Source organism: Megascapheus bottae, chromosome 2, assembly GCF_031878675.1.
Source record: "Megascapheus bottae isolate mThoBot1 chromosome 2, mThoBot2.hap1, whole genome shotgun sequence".
NCBI lineage: Eukaryota > Metazoa > Chordata > Mammalia > Rodentia > Geomyidae > Megascapheus > Megascapheus bottae.
In genome coordinates, this window is record NC_143510.1 from 46133858 (window position 1) to 46155077 (window position 21220).

Genomic DNA, 21220 nt, shown 5'->3' on the forward strand with positions numbered 1-21220 from the left:
AAATTAAGATTTTAAGCTGGGTGCAGTGGCTCACGCTTGTAATCCTAGCTACTCAGGAGGCTGAGATCTGAGGATCAAAGTTCAAAGCCAGCCTGGACACTAAAGAATGTGAAACTTTTATCTTTAATTAATCACTAGAAAATGGGAAGTGGGGCTGTGGCTCAAGGAGTAGGGCAGTAGCCTTGAGCTGAGGAGCTCAGGGACAGTGCCCAAACCCAGAGTTCATGTCTCATGATCCCCCCCCCCCCAAAAAAAAAGGTTTCAAAAGATTCCTTTTGCCAAGATCACTCAAAACTACTTATTTTTATTTTTATTTATTTATTTATTTTGCCAGTCCTGGGGCTTAAACTCTAGGTCTGCATACTGTCCTTGGGCTTTTTCCTCAAAGCTAGCATTCTACCACTTGAGCCACAGCATCACTTCTGGCTTTTTCTAAGTATGTGGTACTGAGGACTTGAACCCAGGTCTTTGTGCATGCTAGGCAAGCACTCTACCACTAGGCCAAACTCCCGGCCCCAAAACTATTTTTAAAAAGTTTTGATGATTCATGTTGAGTGAGACAAGTCAAGACCAAAGGAACAAAAGGCACATGGTATCCTTAATATGTGGCTATTAGATCCAAACAGTACAAGAGCGAGGACTCAAAAGTTGCATACCCAATGCTATGGACATGGTACTGGAAATATAAACACAACTACATAGACATAAAAATTTATGACTCTATGGACATAATGTTTTATTACATAAATTATTATGTATCTATGACATACAAACCCTCAGCCTAATTTTGATTATGTTCTAAAATCTAAGTGCCAGTGATGGTATATAGAGATTCCCTTCTTGAATACCTGTTTGTTAAACACATCACTTGAAATATGATATAAAAATCAATGTTAATAAATTCTTTAATAAAAAAAAGTTTTAAGCCGGGAATTTGGCCTAGTGGTAGAGTGCTTGCCTAGCGTGCACGAACACCCGAGTTCAATTCCTTGGTACCACATACATAGAAAAAAGCCAGAAATGGTGCTGAGGCTCAAGTGGTAGAGCTCTAGCCTTGAGAAAAAGAACCCAAGGACAGTGCTCAGACCCTGAGTCCAAGACCAGGACTGGCAAAAAAAAAAAGTTTTAATGATTCAAAAGGTAGAAAAAATAATTTCAAAGTGTGAACATTGAAAGCTTCTTTTCCTTCTTTTTTCTTTTTTTCATATATTTTATTGTAATTAATAGAGGGTTGCATTATATTCACCAGATAGAAGGTACAATACTTCACATATATTGATACCCTTTCTCATGTCTTGGTCTCCATTTCCCTTCCCCCACCCCTGCCCCTCATCTTGTTTTCCCCCCTTCCCTATCTAATTTCAAATAATCAAATACGCATATATACAATATATCAGATAACAAGATGAAATACTGTAACAATATGATAGCCAAGAGACAGCAAAAGAGATGAGAGATAACATAGTACATTAAGGACAACAATCACTCATTATATGGCTTTTGTTTCAATATCCTGGAGGTCCTTTCATTTAGTGTCATACTATATGGCCTTATGTATCAAGGCTTTGTTCTATTGTAAATCTCTGCTAGGAGAGCCCAAGGTTTCTACTGATTATGATAAATGAGGGAAACCATTGAGCCTATGTTCCTTTGAGTCTGGCTTACTTCACTTAATATGATTTTTTCTTAGTCTTTCCATTTCCTTACAAATGGGGCAATGTCGTTCTTTCTGACAGCAGCACAGAATTCCACTGTGTACAAATACCACATCTTGTTGATCCACTCATCAACTGAGGGGCATCTGGGTTGTTTCCATATCTTTGCTATGGTAAATAGTGCTGCAGTGAACACCTTGTTTCTGGACGATGAGGTAAATGCCAAGTAGTGGAATCGCTGGGTCATAGGGGAGTTCTATGTTTAGTCTTTTGAGGAACTGCAGACTGCTTTCCATAGTGGTTGCATGAGTTTTCACTCCCACCAACAGTGTAGTAGTCTTTTTTTTTTTCTGCAAGCAACAGGGCTTAAACTTAAGGCACTTGTTCACAGTGCTACTCTACTACTTGAGCCATGTTTCTAGCCTAGATTTGTCCTAGTTAATTGTAAATGTAATTTCAGAAATGTTTCTGGCCAAATTGGCTTCAATCTGCACTCTTCTAGAACTTATAGCATCCTAAGTAGCTAGAATTTCAGGCCTTAGTGAAAGCGTCCTTTTAAACTTTCATTTAGTGTAAGGCTTCTGGTGATGGACTGATTTCACCTTCATTTTCTCCACAAGTTTTTTGTTGTTATTTTTTTAGATAGGGTCTTGTTTTATGCCTGGGTCAGCCTGGATTGTGATTCTTTTATCCCTATGTCACTGACATGCCAGGTGTGTGCCACTGTTCCCAATCATGGGTTGAGATGGAGTCTTGCAAACTTTCTTTTCCTCTAGAACCTGGTCTCAACCTGAAATTCCTTGATCTCCACCTTCTAAGTAGTGAGGATTACAGTCTTAAGCCTCTGCACCTACTTCACCTTCATTCTTCCTTTAATCTTCACTATTTCATTTTTGTCATTAATTGCTATTTCATTGTACATAATTAACATTTCTCTTGAGAATGTAATTGGCAGTCTAATTTTCTGCAATTTGTATTATGATGGGGACTTGAACTCTGGGCCTGGGCCTTATTAATCAGTGCTTCGGTTCAAGACTACTGCCCTACCCCTTAAGCCACAGCACCACTTCCTAGATTTCTTTTTACTTACTACACTTTTGTAAAGCTTGATTCAGATTATTTTTCAAAAATATGAAATCTCTTTGAAGTCTTCCTAATACCATTCTCTAATCCCTCTCTCCCTCTGTCACACCCTAAACATAACCACTATCCCAAAGCCAGAATGTAACCTTCTAGAGAGATCAGAATGTTCTCCCTAAAAATAACCACACCCTATTCCATGAATCCTGTGAATGTTCTTTGGATGAAAAGATGATATGAAGATTACAGGCCTTGCCAAGTGCAAGTGGCTCATGCCTATTATCATAGCTACTCAGGAGGCTGAGATCTGAGGATCACAGTTCAAAACCAGCCCAGGCACAAAAGCCTGTGAGACTCTTATCTCCAATTAATCACCAGAAAACTGGAAGTGGTGCTGTGGCTCAAAGTGGTAGAGAGCTAGACTTGAGCTTTTAGGGACAGAGCCCAGGCCCAGAGTTCAAGCCCCACTACTGACCAAAAAAAAAAAAAAAAAAAGGATTATAGGCCTTAGTCCAGGCACTAGTGGCTCACACTTGTAATCTTAGCTACCCAAGAAGTTTAGGCTTAGATCTGAAGATGGTGGTTGAAAAGTATGTGAGGCTCTTATATCCAATTAACTGCCAGAAAACCAGAAAGAGCTCTGTGGCTCAAAGTGGCACAGCACTAACCTTGAGGGAAAAAGCTCAGAGATAATGACTAGGCCCTGGAGTTCAGGCCCCCAGGACCAAACAAAACAAAAATAAAAACAAAAACAAAGCAAAAAAACCCACTGGGAAGCTAATTGAAAGGACCTCCAGGATAGTGAAACAAAAGCCATATAATGAATGATTGTTGTCCTTAATGTACTATGTTGTCTCTCATCTCCTTTGCTGTCCCTTGGTTATCTCATATTGGTATAGTATCTCACTTTGTTATCTGATATATTGAATTTATTTGTATTTGGATATTTGAAATTTGATAGGGAAGGGGGGAAAACCAAGACGGGTGGGGGGTGTGGGGGGGGAGGGAAACAGGTACCAAGACATGTGAAAGGGTATCAATGTATGTGAATTAATGCACCTTCTATCTGGCAAATATCATGTAACCCTTTTACTAATTACAATTAAAAAAAAGAAAAAAAAACCCAGTGGACTTCCTAAGATAGCAAAGGAAAGTATATTATCACCATGAAGAGAATCAGTCTGCAAACCATCCTTAATACTATGCTGAATATTTGGATCCAATCCTATTGTTAAAATCTTCCCTGACTCGCTGTTTTCTAGACATTCTGTTGATAACTCTTAAATCATATACTAAGGATAATGTACAGTTATTTGCCTCCCTTTTTAGTATGTTATTGATTTATTATGTCCTCAGTAAAAAGTGAATCTTCCATAGACTGAAAGTAAGTGGAATGTGGTCAACATAAGCATGATCTGGAGCGAGAGAACATCGTGGCGACATACTAGAACTCGAAAGAATAGGCAAAAAGAACAAAAGCAGCATTTACTTGGGCCTTACCCTTAACATTTCACTTCCTACACACAAAATGAAAGAAAATACAGAACTGAAATCATTAGCACCAGCTAGGAAGTTATTAGAAAGGCAGCAAATTCTCAGGTTCCACCTGTAACCTACTGAATCAGGAACTCTGGGTTGGAAGCCAGTGATCAGGTTTTAGCAACATAATTCAAGATTTGGAGACTTTTAACAGCTTAAAGGGTGGTGCTGCTGCTTCAGGTTTAAAGAATTCATTGGAAGCTGAATTTCCAGGGCCTCTGTACAAGTTACTTTAGCAGACAGGCATTTGGCTCACTGGAGCCTGCCTCTTGGTATAAGCAGGTATGCATTAATGCCCTGAAGACTATGAGACCTTCCAGACTATTATCTCCTCTGACTTTGGCCCCTGCTTCTGTTTGACATCCTATAATATGTTATGATACTGAAATATTGTCTTGGAGAGAAATAGTTGTGGTCCCACTGAGCATTATTAGCCAAAGGACAGGAAGACTACAGAGTTAGACTCTGGCCAGGTATCTTGGGGTCTTATTACTGCAAATCTGTACTTGTTACTCTAGGCCCCAGCAGCTTTTGCCTCCTTTGGCAAATCCTGGAGGCTTAGTGTAGGGAAGTGTAGGGAAGTGTGTGGAGCCCAAGATCCATTGCTTGGAGCAAAAAGAGCCTGAGTTTCATCCTCCCCCATTTAAAGACTTCCAAAGAAATTGGTCAGATGCTTACCTTCTCTTTAGCTCCCTCTTAGGAAAAAGTATTTAAAATGGAGAGAAAAGGGGAGATGCTCTGGGGACTTCCCTGGTAAGATTGGGAAACCTATGATAGATCATACCTGACCTGCACAATAGTCTCACTCTGCCCTTTGCCTTGCTCTGAAACCACTCAGAATCTCACTGGCAAGGTATTCTAGACTTAGAGAATAAGTGTTGGCTTATTAGAATAGTCAAAGCTCTGAGCTACACACATGAAAATATTTGTGGACATACATCAGATTTTTATTATTAGGGCAAGACTGGCTCTTCCTTACCTCAGTGTTCACATACCACTTTCTACCATGGTTTGTTATAGCAGCTAGCACTTCGTTGACCCTCCCTCTATCCTTAATTAGTGTAACTCACCAAAAGCATTACTGGTGAACTCGAAAACAGCCTCCCAGGAATAGGAACTCTTTATTTTTGCCAGCCCTGGGCCTTGAACTCAGGGCCTGAACACTGTCCTTGGGCTTTCTCAAGGCTAGAGCCCTACCACTTGAGCCACAGCACCACTTTCAGCTTTTTTCTGTGAATGTGGTACCAAAGAATTGAACCTGTGTCTTTGTGCATGGTAGGCAAGCACTCTACCACTAGGCCAAACTCCTGGTCCAAGGAATAGGGAATTCTCCAGTTACTTGGAGTCTCATTTTCAATTCTGGTGCTAGTACAAGAGATATAACAGGCTGCTACATTTAACTTATGTTAACATCAACCTTATGATTATTGGTCTGTACTGTCTTCTCTCCAATGTGCTCCACCCTCAACAGAGGACGTCACAGTTGTTTTGTGGTTTTGTTTTTGTTTTCATAAGATCCCACCACTCACTCTGATAATTCACTTATTTTAGAAAGACTGAAATAATTCAGCAGGTGTGAGTATTCATGTATCTCTAGCCTTCCCTGAAACATATACTTTACTTCTGTTTTCAAAGATTTTAAGCAATCTGATACAACTTTACCAAGTAGATATGAAACATTTTCCCAAAAAATCCCATTCCTTTAAATAAATAAATAAAATATATCTTATGAGAATTAAAAGAAACATGTGTGGCCCAGCAGTAGAGTGCTTGCCTAGCATACATGAAGCTCTGGGTTCTATTCCTCAGTACCTCATACACAGAAAAAGCTGTGACTCAAATGGTAGTATGCTAGCCTTGAAAAAAGCCAAGAACAGTGCTTAGGCCCTGAATTCAAGCCCCAGGACTAGCAAAAAAGGAAAAAAATCAAGGTAAAGATGACTTCTTTTGGGTTCAATCTGGGTTAGCAATGTGTAGAGAGCAGTAAGGTGGAATTTCCAGAATGCTGAGTGCTGCTGGCTCATACCTGTAATCTTAGTTCCTCAGGAAGCTGAGATCTGAGGATCATAGTTCAAAGCCAGCCCAGGCAGGGAAGTCCACGGGACTCTTATCTCCAATGAACACCAGAACACTGAAAGTAGAGTTGTGGCTCAAAGAGGTAGAGCTCTAGCCTTGAGAAGAGCTCAGGAATAGCATCTATGCCCTGTGTTCAAGCTCTATGAACAACAATAACAACAAGAATCTCCAGAAATTAAATTGAAAATTTCACATTTTTTCCCTTTATTTCACCATTATCACAGGGATTAAATGGAGCCTGAGATGATGTGACAATAGGAGGGCCAAATGGCCCCAGGCCTATGACATCACAGCTGAGGTCACAGAGAACTGAGAAGACTGATGACATGGGAAGTAGGAGACTGCTATGTGATGAAGTTCAAACAGGCAGGCTAAGAGGGGAGGGGTAGGGCAAGGCAAAGTGCGACGTGGGTAGCAAGGCTAGGTGAGTGTCCGGGCATAACTATCTTAGTGCTTACTGGGATTTGGAGACAGAGAAGATGCGATGAGGGGGAAAAGGGGATGGAGAAATCTTTAAAGAAGTTGTTTCCTTTTGTTTGTTTTGTTTTTTGGTGCCAGTCCTAGGGCTTGAACTCAGGTCCTGGGAACTGCCCCTGGGTGTTTTTGCTCGGGGGTAGCATTCTACCACTTGAGCCACAGTTCCACTTCTGTCTCTGGTGGTTAACTGGAGATGTGAGTCTCATGGACTCTCCTTCCCCAGTTGGCTTTCCAACTGAAATCCTCAGATTGCAGCCTCCTAAGAGCTAGGATTGCAGGTATGAACCACTGGCACCCAGCTAGGATTTTATTTCTTATCTAGGTCAATGTTTTGGCCTTTCAACCCCATGTGTTTGAAATAACACCAATTTTGGGATTTCCACCCCTTTCTACAAATCACTTGAATGCCAGCACTAACTGACCTCTAGCCCATAGTTCTACCCTCAGTAGAGGGTAGACCATTAAGATGCTGGCTAACAGGTGGAATGGGGTGAAGGACTTCCCTGTTTTGAAATTACTATATACTACTTCCTATCTTTTTTTTCCCACCAAAGGAGCCTCTGGCTATCTCCTGATGTACAATCTTAGAAAAGTTTACTGCACTTGTTGAGGATACCTTTCCTAAGGCAAAATGTCCGTGCCTTTCACCTTTATTTTTTTCTTTAGACATATGCACCTAAGTACTACACACACACACACACACACACACACACACACACACACACACACACACACGCTGACAATAAGACACTTTCTAAACTATGAGACCAAGACAGAACTTCCTGTCCAGTAGGAAAGTGCTTCTCTTCTCACCATATATCTACCTTCTATTCATTTCTTTCTCCCCAGGGCCTGGAGCCACCACCATCTTGGGTTCCAGAATCCTTGGTTTCTATATAAGAGAAAATGGCAAAGCATGCCTATGAAGATCAAGAACAAAAGGCAGGAATGATACCCAGTGAGCACACAAGGTAAAGTGCAACTAATGGGGATCCTTAAGACTTCTTAGACTGGGGCCGGGAGTTTAGCCTAGTGGTAAAGTTCTTGCCTAGCATGCACAAAGACCCAGGTTCCATTCCTTGGTACCACATACATAGAAAAAAGCCAGAAGTGGTGCTGTGGCTCAAATGGTAGAGTGCTAGCCTTGAGAAAACCCAAGGACAGTGCTCAGTCCCTGAGTTCAAGCCCAGGACTGGAAAAACAAAAACAAAAACTTCTTAGATTGGACATCCTCTATGGATCATCTTGTTGCCAGAAATCTGGGCTGCTATACTCAGTGCCAATTCACAAATAAGCACCTTGTCAAAATGAAATAAAGCTTTTTAAACTCTTTCTTTTGTGGGTCATGGGGCTTGAACACTGGGCCTAGGTGTTGTCCCTGAGCTCTTAAGCTAAAGGCTGTCACTCTACCATTTGAGCCATAGCGCCACTTCCAGCTTTTTAAATTTTGTCAGGCAAAATGATGGCTTGCATAACTTATTATCTCAGAAAGAAGCATGGGCTCAGTGTAAAAACTTTTTTTGTCAGTATGGGGCTTGAACTCAGCCTGAATGCTGTCCTTGATCTCTTTTTACTCAAGTCTAGAGCTCTACCACTTTGAGCCATAGCATCATTTCCAGTTTTCTGGTGATTAGCTGGAGATAAGAGTCTCACACACTTTCCTGCCCAGGCTGGCTTTGATCCACAATCCTCAGATCTCAATCTCCTGAGTATCTAGGATTACAGGCATGAGCCACCAGCATCTGGTAATAAAACTTTTCTTTTTAATTATGTATTTTTGTGGAGTACTGGAGATTGAACACAGGACCTCAAACTTACTAAGCAGGCATTTTAACGTTTGAGCCACCTTCCATCCAGGCTTATAAAAACTTTTGAATGGTTACAAATGTATTAACTGGAATGTTGTATGATTTCAAAGGAAAATTCAAATAATGCAATTCCTTAGACCGGCAAAGTCAAAACCCAATAATAATCACCCAAAATAGGGTATTTGCAAGGGAAGATGGGGTACATTAAAGAGAGAAATGAATGAAGAGGAGAAAGTGGAGAATACTGTCAAGAATTCAATGTATATATAGCAAAATTCAAAAAAGTAAGGGAAAGGGTGGGTCTGGGGCAGAAAGGTACTACCACTGATCAAGGTACACTGGTACTCATAAACTGCTTTGTTAAATGGCAACGCCTTTGTACAACTATTTAAAGATAATTAACATAAATGAATAAAAAGAATTCTTGATGGGGACAGTGGCTCATGCCTGTAATCCTAGCTACTCAGGAGGCTGACAACTGAGGATCACGGTTCAAAGCCATCCCGAGCTCTAAAGACCCTAAAGACAGAGAGACTCTTATCTCCAATTAACCACTAGAAAAAAAAAATGGAAGTGGCGCTGTAGTTCCAGGGGTAGGGCAGTAGCCTTGAAGAGCTCTGAAGAGCTCAGAGACAATGCCCAGGCCCAGAGTCCAAGCCCCACAACCGACAGAAAAAAAAAAAGAATTCTTGCTATGAGTTTCAGGATGATGTTAGAATAACCTTCGTGCTCTTCATCAGATGTCTATCATCCTTTCTTTCTAGCACATCCACAGACAAGACAATGAGACCGCAGGTAAAGACTCTTGGCTCCTAGAGAGGTAGGAGGAGGAAATGAGGCAACCAGGAGGCAGAACAGCCTCTTCACAGGGTTCATATCTCAGAAGGCTTAGGTTTTTGAGGTTTGGGGCATTCAACTGGCCAGGTAGGTCATTGTACACCAAAACCAAGATGCCGGGGCCAAGCGGCAGCAAACCAGGGTTTGCAGATTGGGGTTCCTGAAATAGGGGGCAAGGACTAGGAAGAAATAGAAGAGAGACAGACACACCGGGTCCGGGATGTCCGCAGTCCAGGTAAAGACTGCCGCATTTATTTTTCACTCCCCCTTCTTCCCTCCTCCTGACCCCGGGAACCTCCAGGTGTTACATTCATATGGTAAATCTCAGGTCATTTACATAGACTAGGGCCAGAAAACAATAAGACAATAAAGCCATTGTCTGATGCAAGTCAAGGTACAGTTTGATTCCACTCTGGCTCCCAACACCAAGAAATGATTTTAATGTTGCTTCTACACCAAATGTCTCCAAGGGCAGATAGGTTATACAGTATGAATAAAGCAGACAAGTATGTAGGTCTGTTTGTACCTGTTGCTCATCTGCTAGATCGAGACAATAGGAAGGAGAAATGTGCTTAAAATGACTCCACAAAGCTTAGAGAGACCTTGGATTATCTGAAAAATGGCTGATTTTTCAGGCCCATCTCAGTCCCAAGAAATATTTTCTTTTCTGTCCCATAGTTCCATAATGTTTCAAATCAGATTCTTGGAGAGTTATAGTAATGTGCCCAAAATTTGTTTCTTATTTCAACAGGAAAGAGAAATCATAATTGCAGAAACCCTGTGGAACCAGGTAAGTATAAAGGAGTAACTTTTGACAACATGAAAGGTAGGAAAAGAGAGAATTCCTTTATCCTATAGCCACAGTCCCTCAGCATTCACAATCCATAGCCTAATGGCTAGGATATTGGGTAACTTAATTTTCTATATAAAAAAATCCATTTGTAAGAAAGTAATAGTCTACACTTGTTCATTTTTCTGCTTTTTTTTTTATTACATCAGGTGGTGGCAGCTTTTAAGGCTATACAAAAGGAGGTAAGCTTAAATGGCGATCCGCTAGATTTCCTGGTCTCATCGTTTGTGCTTGATCTCATTTTCTTCGATGCACAGGAGTCCAAGATTTTAAGTTATACCTTCAAAGTGTAGCACTAACTTGTCTCTCCAGGCAGCTAAGTTAAGATCTTTAACAGTTGTCCAGAGAAAGTATGATAAGATAGAAAATTCTATCATAAACTCAGCAAAAGTACTCCATGTGGTTATATAAAATGCTGATGTGATTGTTGAAAGAGGCCCCAAGTGACAGGACAAACTTCACTATTAAGTTCATAGGTCCATTAATTGCAGGGAGGTACAAACTTCTACACAAATAGAATTCTCACTGGGTGCAGTGGCTCACACCTGTAATCCTAGCTACTTAAGAGGCTGAGATCTGAGGATCACAGTTCAAAGTCAGCCCAGGCACTAAAGTCTGTGAGACTCTTATCTCCAATTAAGCACTAGAAAACTGGAAGTAGTGCTGAGGCTCCAGGGATAGGGTGGTAGCCTTGAGCTGAAGAGCTCAGGGACAGCACCCAGACCCAGAGTTCAAGCCCCACGACTAACAACAACAACAAAAAAAAACCAATTCCCTTCTCTTCTCCTTTTCCATGCAATATATTCATTTCTTAAGATGTTACCAAGCCACTCTCACCACCTCTCTGTCTCTCCTCGCTTTCTTTTACTCTCAATCTCACTCTCACTCACAATCTTGTTCTCACTTTTGCTCTCACTGTGTATGTGCGTGTGCATGATGTGCATCTTAAATGTAGCCCAACAGATAAAATGCACCTAAGTGTTTATTAATATACTACATATATAAGCGTTATATAAGTATAAGAAAACATATAACAGGAAAAATATAAATATAGAATGAGAGAGGAAGCATGAAACTTCTGTACAGATTTTTTAACCTTGCATTCCTCTATATAATTTCATTAAAATTAGAATCTAAATATAATATGATCCTCCTGTAATCTCAGGAACAGTAGCTCTCACTTCCTAACTGGAGGAAGGGGGGATGATGGGCAAATGAAGTGAAATGGCATTGAAATAAACTTATTTTATTTTATTACCATCCAAACTGCTTTTCTTTCTTAGAACTAAGTCCATTTCAATGGTCCAAGTAGACATATCACTATATTCTATTGTAATGTGTGTGACGTAGTCTCATGAAAGTTAAGTCTTTGCTTCTACTTGAATGTGAGCAAAAGAGAACACTGGAAAGTAAATCAGAAACTTTATATTCTCTTCCAACTTTGACCTCTGAGGTCAGAGTAAAAGACCTAAAGTTTCTACCTAGAACTTTAGTCTCTTGGGTACCATACTCTCCTCTAGACAGAACTTGAGCTAGTAGGAGAAGCCTTGTCCATAACAGCTGGACTTGCCTTTGCTGACTTTCATCCTCTCAGGAACTGAAGTTAATAGTCCATCACCTATCCCCCTGTTGAAGTCTGTGTGAAGTTAATTAGAAAACCTCCTCCCCGGGGTGTGGTGGGGGGGAGGGAAATGGGTACCAAGACATGTGAAAGGGTATCAATGTATGTGAATTAATGCACCTTCTATCTGGCAAATATCATGTAACCCTTTTACTAATTACAATAAAAAAAAATAAGAAAAAAGAAAAAGAAAACCCCCTCCCCATTAGGACAACAACAAAAAATCCTAATCACAGAAATGTTTCAAGAGAAATTTTTGTACTTAAATAATTAACTAAGAATTGTCAGGGCCGGGAGCGTGGCCTAGGGGCAGAGTCCTTGCCTAGTATCCACGAAGCTGGGTTTGATTCCTTGGTACCATGTACCAGAAAAAGCCAGAAGTGGTGCTATGGCTCAAGTGGTAGAGTGCTAGTCTTGAGAAAGCCAAGGACAGTACCCAGGCCCTGAGGTCAAGCCCCAGGACAGGCCAAAAAACAACAAACAAACAATTAAGTCAAGCAAGATTGAACAGAAAGAGGTAACATTATGATGCACTTTTTTCTGATTAGGTAAAACTAAGACCTACACTAGAGTATTCTAATACAGAAAAACCACCTTATTGGTTCAAGTGAACTTATAGGACCCAAAGTGTTTCTTTATCATCAGCTACTTATTCAGAAGGGTGTAAAGAGGACTCTTTAAAATACTTCTACAAATACTTCAATGTATTTGAACACTGAAGACTCATGAGGGCTAAAAGGGGTAGAAAAGTCACAGCAGACAAGCCAGAAACAGAGACAAGTTTATTGTATGAGTACTTGTATCTCTAATTGTATTATAATTGTAGGTCGCCTACCACTAAAGAGGCTAGCCATGTTGAAAAATGTAAAGACAATATAATTTCCATTTCCACTAATAGAGAATTTAGATTCATTAGCAACCAAAGTCCCTATTTCCCAAGTTGTAGTTAACATCTGAACAAGTCAGCTAATCCAATGAAAGTCAAAAGACCAACCCCTAAGTTTCTGATTCTGAATTCTCATTCCCTTTCAGCTGCAGGAAGATGCACGGATTCGAGGTAAAAAAAAAAAAAAAGAAGAAGAAGAAGAAATATCTCAAAGTTTGGGTATAAAAAAGGACAGAATTTAGGGCCGGGAGTTTGGCCTAGTGGTTAAAGTGCTTGCCTAGCATGCATGAAGACCCGGGTTCGATTCCTCGGTACCACATACATAGAAAAAAAAAAGCCGGAAGTGGTGCTGAGGCTCAAGTGGTAGAGCTCTAGCCTTGAGAAAGTCCAAGGACAGTGCTCAGGCCCTGTGCTCAAGCCCAGGACTGGCAAAAAAAAAAAAAAAGGAGAATTTCAAATCTTCAAATGTTCTACTTGGCGTATAGCTGGAGTTCAGGTCCTCTGATCATTTCCCTCTTGAGAACTTGTTTGGAAGTTCTACCAGCGAACTCAGCTTCTCATATCCCCTTGACCAAAGAATGGTCCTCCTCCATGAGAAAAGGTCATCTTCTTTGAACAAGTGGGCAACTCTGGAAGAGACACACATGAAACAGTAGGGATGCTGGAAGTGGGCACTGGCCTGGCTAATCTAATGAGCTGAATTCTACCCTGGGGATCACAAATATCATGCCCAGATAGCCCTTCTATCAACTGTCTCTTTAAAGCCTCCATGAACATGTTAGTTTCTCTTCTGCCCAGCCCAGTTACCTATTCTGCCCATCACTGTAACAACCTATAACAACCAAAATTTCTTCTCACAGTCGGGAGGGTAGAAACGTAAGGTCAAGATGCTAACAAATGTGGTGTCTAGTGAAGGTCCACGCCTGCCTCATATCATTTCATTATTCTACATTATTTCTACGTAGTGAAAGGAACAAGGAAGCTCCCTTCTCTAAGATTACTAACCCATGCATGAGGGCAAAATCCTTTGACCTTGTCACCTCTCAAAGGGCTCATTTCCAAACACCTAATCAAAATTCTCTGACTCACTGCAGATTAGGTTATAATGTAAGAATGTGCAACAGGTACAGACATTTAGTCTAGAATACCTTATTAGGGACAAAAGAATTCCTTTCACCCTTGGAATAGTTGTTAGGACATGAGGACACGATCAGGCCTCAATCAGATAGGTAGGGTTCATTTCAGCAGCAAAGAGGGGAGTAGCTTAATATTTCTGCAGTAAGGACTTAGCAGAGACAGGATAGCAGGGAGGTCAATGTGAATGATTTAGCCTTGGTGGTCAAGTTATAGTTCTCAAGAGCTGATAGGCAAACACCTAAAATATCCAGGAGCCTAGAGTTGGAACATCATAGGTATATTTAGAGTCCCTTCCTCCACTCAACCCAAGAACCTATCAAGTAGGGCTTTTCAAGCTTTTTTACATATATAAATCATCTCTGTATTTGTGTAAAAATTTTTTTCCTTACTAGGTCTAAGGTAGGCTTGAGATTCTGAGATGATTTATATACTAGGCTCAAAGCTGCTTATTCATAAATCACACTTTCATTAACAAGGATATATAACTAAAATAGAATACCTCTATATCATAATTAAACAAGATTTAACACAAGGACCTCCAGTGTCTGTTGAAGGATTGAGGAGAATGAGCCATAGGCACAAAAGGTAGAAAGAAAAGGAAATCTATAATTAGTACAAACCTTGGACTCTCCTAGCAGAGGATTACAATAGCTCAAAATCTAGATACATAGGCCATATAGGATATGAGGCTAAATGAAAGGACCTCCAGGATATGGAAACAAGAGCTATATAATGTGATTGTTCTTAATGTACTATGTTATTTCTCATATCTTTTGTTGTTCCTTGGTTATTCTCATATTATTACAGAATCTTACCATGTTATCTAGTATATTGTATATGTGTTTATTTGAAATAGGAAAGGGAAGGGGAAAAACAAGATGAGGAGAGGGGGGACAGAAACATGAGAAGGTGTATCAATGTGTATGAAGTAATGCACCTTCTATCTGGTAAATATAACTAACCCGTCTATTAATTACAATTAAAATGCAAATTTATAAAAGAAAAGGAAATTTAGGGGCCAGGAATTTGGCCTAGTGGTAGAGTGTTTGCCTAGCATGCATGAAGACCAGGATTTGAGTCCTCAGTACCACCACATACATAGAAAAAGCTAGAGGGGCCGGGAGTTTGGCCTAGTGGTTAAAGTGCTTGCCTAGCATGCATGAAAACCCGGGTTCGATTCCTCGGTTCCACATATAGAAAAAAGCCTAAAGTGGTGCTGAGGCTCAAGTGGTAGAGCTCTAGCCTTGAGAAAGTCCAAGGACAGTGCCCAGGCCCTGAGCTCAAGCCCAGGACTGGCAAAAAAAAGAAAAAGCCAGAAGTGATGAGGTGGCTCAAGTGGTAGTGTTCTAGCCTTGAAAAAGTCCAAGGACAGGGCTCAGGCCCTGAGTTCAATCCCCAGGACTGGTGGGAAAAAAATGTGCAACTAAGAAGCAAAATAAATGCCTTCCAAGAAAGAAAGAAAGAAAGAAAGAAAGAAAGAAAGAAAGAAAGAAAGAAAGAAAGAAAGAAAGAAAGAAAGAAAGAAAGAAAGAAAGAAAGAAAGAAAGAAAGAAAGAAAGAAAGAAAGGAAGGAAGGAAGGAAGGAAGGAAGGAAGGAAAGAAGGAAGGAAAGAAAGAAAGAAAGAAAAAGACAGACAGACAGGAAGGAAGGAAGGAAGGAAGGAAGGAAGGAAGGAAGGAAGGAAGGAAGGAAGGAAGGAAGGAAGGAAGGAAGGAAGGAAGGAAGGAAGAAAGGAGGGCCAGGAGTTTGGCCTAGTGGTAGAGTGCTTGCCTAGCATGCACAAAGACCCGGGTTCTATTCCTTGGTACCACATACTTAGGAAAAGCCAGAAGTGGTGCAGAGCCTCAAGTGGTAGAGTTCTAGCCTTGAGAAAAATCCAAGGACAGTCCTCTGGCCCTGAGCTTAAGCCCAGGACTGGTAAAAAAAAAAAGAAAGAAAGAAAGGAAGGAAGGAAGGAAGGAAGGAAGGAAGGAAGGAAGGAAGGAAGGAAGGAAGAAAGAAAGAAAGGAGGGAGAGAGGGAGGGAGGGAGGGAGGGAGGGAGGGAAAAGAAAAGAAAGGAAAAGGAAATCTAAGGAAGATTCTGGGGATTGTGGTTAAAACCACTCTATGCTTTTCTAGCACCCCTCCCTCTGAGAAACAGAGCTAATAAAAGTACATCTTAGGAATGTTTAAATATAAACAGACATTCCAGAGAATATAATATGAAAAGGTACTTGACTATCACCACATCACAATAAGGAAATATGGCCTGGAAGAATACATTGTGAGATACTTTCCATAGATGTTAACCCCTAAGGTCAGAAGCTAAAGGGTCATCCTTCTCCTTAGAGGATGTTTTCCTTTATCCAGGGCCCTTAGAACACTATACAGGTTGTTAAAATGTGGATTGAGGGTTTAACTGCTACTGTCAACTGTTCTGTGTCCTGAGAAGTGAAGGTGGAAGTTGAAATCCAGGTGAGGAGAATGTCTCATTACATCCACTTTTGTATATAAAAGAAGGAGGATTAAGAAGTAAGAAAACAGAGTGTTTCCAGCACCAAAGCCTTGATACTGAGGCATTTGACTAACATAAATAACTAGAAAGGGCTGACTAGAGTTCTAGTAGCCATGAACAAGGATGGTTCATACATATATGGTGCCATGTCCTGCAAATACCTCTCTGACAGATTCTCAGTGTTTCTATAAGTATGGCTTCTCCCACTTTAAATGCATATACTCCAAACTAGGAGTGAGGGCCATTTCTAGACCCCTATAATAGAATGTCTCCTTGCTTTGTTCACCTCAGGGATGAGCAACTGTTTTATGATACCCAGGTCATCTGCATCTCTCAAGACTGGGTAAGTGGCCCTAATTGGTAATCTACAAGAATATGGCATCTACCTGGATATTTTTGTGATGTCTAGGAATATAACTCTGAGCCCTGGACTGTCAGAAGCCTCAAATTTCAATACGGGCTTGCTCTCAGGGCCTGAGCACTGTCCTTGGGCTTTCCTCAAGGTTAGAGCTCTACCACCTGAGCCACAGCACCACTTCCAGCTTTTTCTATGAATGTGGTACTGAGGAATCAAACCTGGGTCTTCATGCATACTAGGCAAGCACTCTACCACTAGGCCAAATTCCCAGCCCAGAACTCTTTTTTAAACAAACACCTAATATTAATAAGTTAGTACACTTGAAGGCATTTTTTTGATCACCAGTCCCTCAGGATTACCCACAAACCCCACTCACACAAAGTGAATCCACACTATCTTTGCATGAAAATCTGAGTGAGCACTGGTGGTAGGTTCATGAATGGAAGCATAGTTGTAAATATATCAAATGAGTTCTTATAGCCACAACCATTTTTAATTAAAGTGACTGAACGATGAAGGGAATCCAGCGAGGCCTTGAGGGCAGGCTAGACCTATTGACTCTGTGTATAAAATCAAAGACATCACACAACTAAAAGAACCAAAAGAACTACAGAGTCAGGGCTTTCTCTCCAACAAAATCTCCATCAGAGATACCCAGAGTACACTCTAATTTTGAGAAATTATCTTCATTCAGTCGACAGGTAGGAAAGCAACATTGTGAATAATGGGTAAAGAATTATTAAGGTATAAAGAAAATTTGAGAACCAAATGCTCCAACTTTGGGAGATACTGATTTCCACAAAACAAGATAAGAAGAAAAGATTGAGCAAGCATACTAGAATTTAAAATTATACATTCAGAATGACTTCCAATAGTACAAATGAGAAAATGGAATAGTTTAAAAAGGCTTCAATGCCATGGTTCTGAGCAATTTAAACATATGTACTTTTGCAAAATCAGACGTACCTCAACTATAGTCCTACCTGAACCAGGAAATGGAAAAAGTGAACTCCATATCCCAATCTGAACAAAAGTTGTTCCTATCTATACAGTTGGCTTTTCTAAGCGAAAACCAAAAGGAACCCATGCCTTTATGGAAATAGATCATTATGTTTTGCCTTGCTCAGTGCTGAACTCTGAAAAACAAAAGATATATTTATGCATACATTCTAGATTTATTTATTGTCTGCCTTTACTATCAAGAATTCTTTTTATTGATCAAAAGCCCTTTAAATCTATAATTTTAGTTAATATTCCTCTGAGGAAAGCCAGAGGAGTTTTTCTGAAGAAAATATAGGCTCTAACACATTATGACATGTAATCACTATTGCCCAATAAGAGCTTTTTTCTTATCAGTAAATTACAGAGATCCATACTCATTCCTTTTGGAATATGATGACAAAATCACTAAGAACAGTGGGTTCTGAGGTTGGGAGCACAAAAGGTGAGATGTCTTTCCCTCATGTATCTACAACTACCTCTAATTTTCTCGAAGCATCCACCGTCCAGATTTTTCTACAACTCCAAAATGAGATCACAGCTCAGCTCTGGAGAATAACCATCAGAGTAACCATCTCCTACCACCTGAAGGTGCAACTCTCCAGCAAGTCACCTGACAATCCTGCACCTTAACCCTCATCAAGAAAGAAAGACTCCAGTGACCCTGGCAGGAATTTATCTAGATGACCTTGTCCCCCAAGGTCCACCCTATTCTGCTATGGTAAATAATTCCCAAGCCTCACATGCATTCAAACATGGTAGAGCAAAACCCTAGTAAGAAAGTAAAAAGGACAATGGAATTGAGAAAGGTGGACAGGTAAGGACAAGCAGAGTTCTTTTAGTCTCAATGATTAAGACAGTATTTTAGGTATGGCTACTTCTGTATAGGAAAAAAAATGTTCAAGAATTAGGTAGAGGGGATCACTAACTCTGGTCCCCTGTCCATTTCCCATGGGCAGCTTCATCTTTCTTTTTGCTTAAAAAAAGAATCAAGGAGAGACATTTATGGAATAAAGAAATGGAAAGATGAGCAGGGCACTGGTGGCTCATGCCTGTAGTCCTTAGAGATGAGATCTGAGGATAACAATTCAAAGCCAGCCTGCACAAACAAAGCTGATTTTTATTTCCAATTGACCAAAGAGTGGAGGTGTAATTCAAGTGATAGAATACCAGCTTTGAGTAAAAAAAAAATCTAAGGAACAGCATAAGCTCTTGATTTCAAGCCCTAATACCAGCACAAATTCTAGAAAGTAGATTTTTTTTCCTTTAAAAATACTAAAAGATATGATGCTTATAATTTCCTTTTTGTTCTCATGCTGGTACTGTGGCTTGAACTTATGGCCTCCTGCTCTTCCTTGGCTTTTTTATTCAGGGTTGGCACTCTATACTTGAGCCACATTTCCATTTCCTAACTTTATGCTTGCATAATATTTCATATGTGAGTACTGGTACTGGGGCTTGAACTCAGGGCCAGGGAACTATCTCAGCGTTTTCACTTAAAGTTGGCACTCTACCACTTGATCCACAGCTCCCATGATTTCTTATGGAAAGTATTCCAGAAATGTACATCACTTTGGAGGCTTTATTTAACATCGAGTCAAACACACTAACTCCTTTGTCCAGATTCTCTTTAAGAAAATACTTTAGTGTAGGGGCCGGGAGTTTGGCCTAGTGGTTAAAGTGTGTGCCTAGCATGCATGAATACCCGGGTTCGATTCCTCGGTACCACATACATAGAAAAAAAGCCGGAAGTGGTGCTGAGGCTCAAGTGGTAGAGCTCTAGCCTTGAGAAAGTCCAAGGACAGTGCTCAGGCCCTGAGCTCAAGCCCAGGACTGGCAAAAAAAAAAAAAATACTTTAGTGTAATACTTGAAAGATAATGCTTAAGTGATGAGCCATTTCCTCAACCCTTTTAACTCTCCTACAACCTAGAACTCATATGACATCTTAACCCACATGAGGAAGATATTTCAGATGCTCATCCCTCGATGGCCAAGCTTTAGGACTGTTCAACTAGAGCTCATTTGGTCTTCCTTTCAAGATGAAGTTTGATTATAGGTAGTGAAGAAAAATTATAGGTAGTTAATATTATAGGTAGTTTAAAAAATTCCTTTCAAGATGAAGTTTAAGTATAGGTTATTAAGAAAAGTGGTGGAGCTGAGAGTTTGGTCTAGTGGTAGAGTGCTTGCCTAGCATGTACTTAGACCTGGGTTTGATTCCTTGGTACCACATACACAGAAAAAAGCTGAAAGTGGTGCTGTAGCTCAAGTGTTAGAGCTCTAACCTTGAGGAAAGCCCAAGGACAGTGCTCAGGCTTTAAGTTCAAACCCCAGGACTGGCAAAAAGAAAATTGGTGTCCTAGCATATTCCATGTATTTTCTAAAATGTTCCATTTTCAAAATCCTGTTTCTCACTCAACTAATCAAAACACACAAAATATTCCAACAATTGGGCAAAAAATTACATCTGTATGGAAATTTGGTAAAGGGAATAAATACAGTGTGCATTGTGGAAATATCACAATGAAACTTACATTACCAATGTATGTTAACATAAAAATTAAAAATTACATCTTTTTAAGAGAATGCATACATTCATGAAACTTCTATCATCACTCAAGCCTCAATTTGGTTCAGAGGCAAAACATTCTTTTCCTCTTTAATACAAATGAAGAGCAAGTATAGAATTAAAAAAAAAGATTCTGCAGGTAGACATTGCTTAAAGAGAATATTGCCAGGGCTGGGAGTTTGGCCTAGTGGTAGAGTGCTTGCCTAGCATGCACTAGGACCCAGGTTCAACATATATAGAAAAAAGTCAAAAGTGGTGCTGTGGCTCAAGTGGTGGAGCTCTAGCCTTGAGAAAGTCCAAGGACAGTGCTCAGGCCCTGAGCTCAAGCCTGGGACTGGCAAAAAAAAAAAAAGAGAGAATATTGCCTACAGCTACATCAAAGAGATTTTCTATCTGTTGAATGCCTTGTTATGGGGATGTGAGTATAGAAGCATCATAAGTGACAAAACTACCTTGCAAAGAAGAGAATAAAGTCATTATGTTTCCACATCCATCTGACACATAGGGGCTCACTTCCGTTGCCTACAAAAGAGGAAAATAGTAAGCAGACATCATTACTGAGCCAAGAAATGCCACCTGGGAACCTGGAAATCAACTGAGACTCAAGAACATGCCAATTGTCAAAGAATCACCAAATACACATGTAAGGAAATAAACTGGATGTTTAAAAATCTTCTCCTGTGGTTCTTACTGGGTTGTGAAATGCTGTGATAGAATTGAATGAGACAACAAGACAGGGTAATAGGAGAAGACTTTGATTATAATATTTAAGAAACTGCTCCTATAAAATAATAGATATAACTCAAAAATTGTGAAGGTTCCTTTGATTTCTAA

At 40.2% G+C, this 21220-nt stretch overlaps 1 protein-coding gene across 5 annotated transcripts; it reads left to right on the forward strand.

Moving 5' to 3' along the window:
• Window positions 1-6666: 6666 nt before the first annotated feature.
• Window positions 6667-21057, forward strand: Lyldt1 (lysosomal-lipid droplet tether 1). 5 transcript variants are annotated; one of them, XR_016533653.1, is made up of 9 exons: window positions 6667-6774; window positions 7677-7798; window positions 9400-9430; window positions 10224-10262; window positions 10472-10504; window positions 12976-13000; window positions 16754-16805; window positions 18316-18636; window positions 20892-21057. XR_016533653.1 is itself a non-coding variant. In XM_090324940.1 (8 exons), the coding sequence occupies exons 2-8, from the start codon at window positions 7734-7736 to the stop codon at window positions 20983-20985; spliced, it is 339 nt and encodes a 112-aa protein (XP_090181066.1). In that variant the 5' UTR covers window positions 6667-6774; window positions 7677-7733; the 3' UTR covers window positions 20986-21057. The 5 variants fall into 5 exon arrangements, 3 of the variants coding, with proteins under 3 accessions (XP_090181066.1, XP_090181089.1, XP_090181080.1); XR_016533652.1 differs by having other exon boundaries at window positions 18316-18540; XM_090324940.1 differs by lacking the exon at window positions 18316-18636.
• Window positions 21058-21220: the final 163 nt, after the last annotated feature.

Coding starts and splice junctions, on each gene's coding strand:
- Lyldt1 (XM_090324940.1), top strand. CDS start 7,734: ATGGCAAAGCATGCCTATGAAGATCAAGAACAAAAGGCAGGAATGATA. Junction 10,505..12,975: donor TTAAGGCTATACAAAAGGAG/GTAAGCTTAAAT, acceptor ATTCCCTTTCAG/CTGCAGGAAGATGCACGGAT. Junction 16,806..20,891: donor TCTGCATCTCTCAAGACTGG/GTAAGTGGCCCT, acceptor TCTGACACATAG/GGGCTCACTTCCGTTGCCTA.